Consider the following 4938-nt stretch of genomic DNA (forward strand, 5'->3'; position numbering starts at 1 on the left):
CAAAAATTGGAGAGAGAACATACCTTTTACACGGAAGAGACGAGAACGAAAACAGGAGATGGGAGATGAAGTCTAGGGTTCCATCGATTGCGTCGCCGACAGAAGGAGCGGGAGAATAGAATACGCTCCAGGAGCATTTGATTCGATCAATTTTTTCAATTGATTTCGTCAAATCTAGGGTTACAGACTGATTTGGGGAAATGATGAAATCAGAGTAACAAGGAAAGGCACGAGAGACTAAGGGAAGATCAGAGAAGAAGCAGTGAAGGAAGCAGTCAATGCGGTGAGCTTCATCGTTTTCGTCGGTTCTAGGAGTTTTTTTCAATTTTCAGGTTTAGAAGGTTTAGAAGAGAGTGAGAGACGACAAAGGAAGAGAAAATGGAAAGGAACGCGCGGGTCTGGTTAAGGATCCGGCTAATAGTGGGTCGAGTCAAATAGTTTAGGTTGGATCCTGTAAATACTTGGTTTCATTAAGGGCAATTTCGATTTTCACCACGTTTCTGATTAAAATATATTAAAAATTATATTGTTTTTAATTGGTGGGATAAAATAGAATGAACATAGGAGTTACTGGGGCAATCCAGAGTAAAGTCCTTAAAGTTTCATACTTATGTAATTTCCTGTATAAATGGCTACTTAGTTTCATATTTATATAATTCCCTATATAAAGGACTACTTATTGTCTAATAAAGATATAGACTTTCTACTTATTTTCATAACAATGCGTTTTTAATTTGTGTTTTTTAATTTGTGTGAAATACCACAATTTGTTGTCTTATAAATGCAAGTTTTTGTGTGACATGTTTATAAAATCTTCTTCACATCGTAATTCATGCATCGTCCATAAGTCAGTAACAAGCTTTAAAAGAGTTACATACTATGATTTTATGATTTCACTCTATTTACAGAAAGCAACAACATATTAAGTTACATATCTTAGAACCTAGTACACTTCAAATACATACTGAAGTATCTTCTCTTTTCAGATTTAAACCATTGTTAAGGTTGTTTATTACCAAGCCTTTTGTACACGCTATTGTTAAGTTGTTGATTACTACTATCTCCTGTGGTATTCAAAGCTATTCTTCCTTCCGGTTTCTCCCAGCCCTGAAAATTCAAACCATGATAGCGGTTTGCAGATCAAAAATTCTTAATAAAAACATTGGATCAATGGCCATATCCCAAAGTTATTTTCCTAACATTTTCTTGGGAATGTTCTACGCAATCAAAATTCTTATCAAACAGTGTCTTTTAACTCTTGTGTCCACCCGGATATGAAAAAGAGAAGAGAAAACACCATTAACAATAGCACAATGACACTTACCTTCTCTGGCTGTTCTCTTGCTTTTGCTTATAAGACCAGTTTGAATCCCTTTGACAGGAAATCATCCCTGAGATGAACAACAATAGAAGATATTGAGCATACCAATACAAAGTAACTCATATCATATCTTAAAGAAGAAGAAGAGAACCTCCCACCTCTTTTTACTGTTCTGCAACATTTTAGATTCTCTAGCTTCTTTATCTCGTTGTTCTTTCCTGTGCTTAATGTTATCAAGATCTCCTTTACATCCCAAAACAAGGCTACTCACAACAAGTTCCGCACTATACGAGCTAGGACAATCCTTAATCCTAAGAGTACTAAGCTTCCTAGTCTCAAGATCAAACCACACCAGCTTCGTATTATTTATCTCCAAAAGAACCTTATCCCTATCCTTGGAATAAACCAAAGGTCTCATAAACGCAAACATTTTCACACTTTTAGGTTTCTGAACCGTGAAAACCTTGCACCAAGAACCTCGCACATTATACTCTTTCATCATCCAAACATCAACATACTTTTGATCATAGTTACACATGAGACAAAGACACCCATCTAACACACCTATATCCATCTGAATATCAACATCACCGTTAGCAATAGGTTCCGGAAACCTCACAATGTCGAAAACCTCCAAGGCGAGATCAAACCTCACAATGATGTTAAACGCAATCAAACCAGGCCTTCGAGGTAACACCCAGTGAAGACTATTACCAGCAAGAACACCATAGCCACGACGATACAGCAAATGGTAATAGAAGTAAAACAAGAGCTGAATCGGAGGCAAAACCGATTCGATCCTCTTCCACGAATTCATCTTAAAGCTGAAAACTTTAACCTCGTAAGGGAAACTACAACCAAGTTCGTCATCTGGGTCACGCTTAAACTGAACCATCCTCACAACTTTATAATCATCGTTCACAGAATCGTACCCTAACCCGTAAAACACGTAGCCGCGGGTGCTCGAACCCTCGGGGAGATCTACAGGAGAAGGAGGTAGCCGGTGGATCTGACGAGTAGACGGGTTAAAGATGGCTAAATCGGTTGGGGAATTCGATAACCCGATTAAACCGTTGCAAGAACCGAAGACTTCGGTCGGACCGCCGCGTTTCATCGGGTGCTCGACGTCGGAGACGGTGTCTAGCGAATCGAGATCCACCGTGTAGAGATGGAGAGCGCCTCGGAGGAGGATCATGAGGTGGTCGTTGGTTTGGAGGACGCGGCTGAGATGGGATGAGATGAAGTCGGGGCTGTTGATTAGGTGGTAACAGGGCTTGGAGAGAGCTCGGAAGCGGACCAAGCTCTTCGCTGGGAGACGGAGGAAGAGGTCGTTGACGATATCCATTGGAACCGTCGTCATGTCTGATGATTTGGATTGGAAGCTAGGGTTTGCGCAGCTGGATATTTGAGACTTTTACTCGGGGAAGTTTGGTGAGGAAGCAAGGAAAAAAGTGTGTATTGAGTGGTTGGAGGAGAGCGTCCGTGAGGTCTACTACATGTGTCGATGATAATGTTTCGAATCAAAAGGCTGACATACCGGGCAAAACAAAATCACTTTTGCCTTCTTTCTTTCTTTGATTCTATTGTAAATTTTTATTAATTTAAATCCGAAAATAAAATAAAAACAAAGTGTAACGCTCTAACTTCTCTCGAGTTTCAACTCTACAGAAATTTCTGATCTGGTGACCGCCGGTTTTCTTAACCATCGGTCGCCACCCAAGTCTTTCTTTTGTTTTTGGGTCTTTAATCCGATCTTGTAGATTTCGTTTTATTGGATTATATGTCCGACTCGTTTGGTTTTACCTCCGACTAGTGTTCGGTTTTATTTTTTTGTTTCCATCTTTCTGCATCCTAATCATGCCTTCTAAAAACCTTGTCCAGATGGCAATCATACCTGCGATCTGATTGGATCTTCTTACCTTATCGGTTTGCTTCTTCTTTCTAACTAAGGGTTATAAATCTTTACTTGTTGATTATATTCGGCCGTGAGTAAAGTCTCCTCTTGTCTGGAAGCCAAGTGATGCGGATTAGCTGGAACTGATCATGAAGAACTGGATTCTCTTCGCCGTGTTAGGTGGTGATCCAAGGAATGTTTCAGAACTGGCGCTCTGAGAACTTATTCCTCCGATGGTCGTAGATCCTATCCTCAGTCCCGGCGACAAGCAAAAGGCGTCTAGCGGAGATCGAGAAAGCCATGGAAGAAAACCTTCAAGCTGGATCTTACCGGCGTTGTTTTGGAGTTGCTCTGCTCGGTGATGAACGAAGACGGTGTGATGTCAGCGAAGCACTCAGAATTGAATGCGTGGAAGAAAAAGAAAACACGTGTATGATCAGCATTCAACCTTATCTCTTTCTTCCTTTTAGGGCTTTAAATTAATTTATAATCTTGGCTTCGGCCCTTTGTACTCGAATCCGCTTGTAAACTTCCACCCTTTTATGGGTTTTAATATAAAGTCGATAAAAAATATATATATATTAGATTTTGATCTGCGGTTTGAAAGCGTAGGATTATTTATTTGTTAAAAAGTTTAAAAACCTATCTATTGTTCACAAATATTAAGGGATTTTGGTTTTCAATTTGGTTCTAGTTTTTTTTTCGTTCAAGTTCCGGTTCGATTGTAGTTTTTGTTCAAAAGATATATCAACTGGTTATTTGTGAATTTGGATTTGGTTCCGGTTTGGTTATTTCATTTTTGGTTTGCTTCGGATATTGGGACACGATGATATTTAATCGGGTGAAATTCGGTTCTTGTTCATGTCCTGTTTTATGATGATTTTGAATAATTTGGGTAAAAATCCGATATTTAAGATCTTACACCTTTTTCATGTTACTTTTTGTTTTGTTTCATTTATTAACTGATCCCCTTACATGTGGAAGACCTATGTTTCATGTTCTACCGATCGTGGATTTAGTGTTGAAGCCAAATTTTGAGTTTCAGTAAAAAGAATCTATGTACAAAGGTTGCAGAGTTCGTCCCAGCCTCGTCCTTTAAACGAGCAACCTCCATCTCAGCCCTTTCGGCCTGAATTGAACTGTACACACTCCTGCGCAACTCGCGTTGAGGGCTTCGTTCAGCAGATGAAGGCCCTACAAATTTTCAGAGTTAATAAAAATTTAGCAAAAAAAAAAACGAAAGCTGGCCAAGTATGAAAACTAACCATGTTGCACATCCGCGAGGCTTTCTTGAGCTGTGACGACTCAGCAGCCTCACCATCAGCCAGGAGCGGATCAAAGTCAGTCCCGATCGAAGAAAAGAAAGCATCAAGATCGGGGCTGAGAGCATCAAACCCTTGCGGGTTAACTTGATAGACACCACTTCCACTAGCTTGGTTGTTAAGGCAGTTTTGATATCATTCGTCTATGGGAAGCTCCAACCTGTCAGCGGCAGCATCGCCTTCATCGACAGCGACATGTTTGTTCTTAGGAGACCTCTCTCTCTCCCTCTCAACCAGGATGTCGTAAGGAATGTACCCATCCATACTTGGATCTAAATCTTCTTCAGCCGGCAAATCAGGCTGAGTTCGAGAAAGAACTCGTTTGAGGGCAAAGTAACCCCAAAAGTACGGGCCGCCCCAGAGAAGATTTCTAAATGTGTGCAAATCCTCGGGAAACGGGG

The 4938-nt window shown here is 40.4% G+C and overlaps 1 protein-coding gene across 1 annotated transcript; it reads right to left on the reverse strand.

Annotated features, from left to right (window-relative positions):
- Nucleotides 1-812: 812 nt before the first annotated feature.
- LOC106327277 (F-box protein CPR30) lies at nt 813-3786 on the reverse strand. Its single transcript, XM_013765395.1, has 3 exons — nt 1480-3786; nt 1325-1391; nt 813-1107 (listed from the first exon to the last, which is right to left on the reverse strand). The coding sequence occupies exons 1-2, from the start codon at nt 2679-2681 to the stop codon at nt 1352-1354; spliced, it is 1242 nt and encodes a 413-aa protein (XP_013620849.1). The 5' UTR covers nt 2682-3786; the 3' UTR covers nt 813-1107; nt 1325-1351.
- Nucleotides 3787-4938: the final 1152 nt, after the last annotated feature.

The sequence above is a fragment of the Brassica oleracea genome, chromosome C2 (genome assembly GCF_000695525.1).
Source record: "Brassica oleracea var. oleracea cultivar TO1000 chromosome C2, BOL, whole genome shotgun sequence".
In the NCBI taxonomy this organism is placed as follows: Eukaryota; Viridiplantae; Streptophyta; class Magnoliopsida; order Brassicales; family Brassicaceae; genus Brassica; species Brassica oleracea.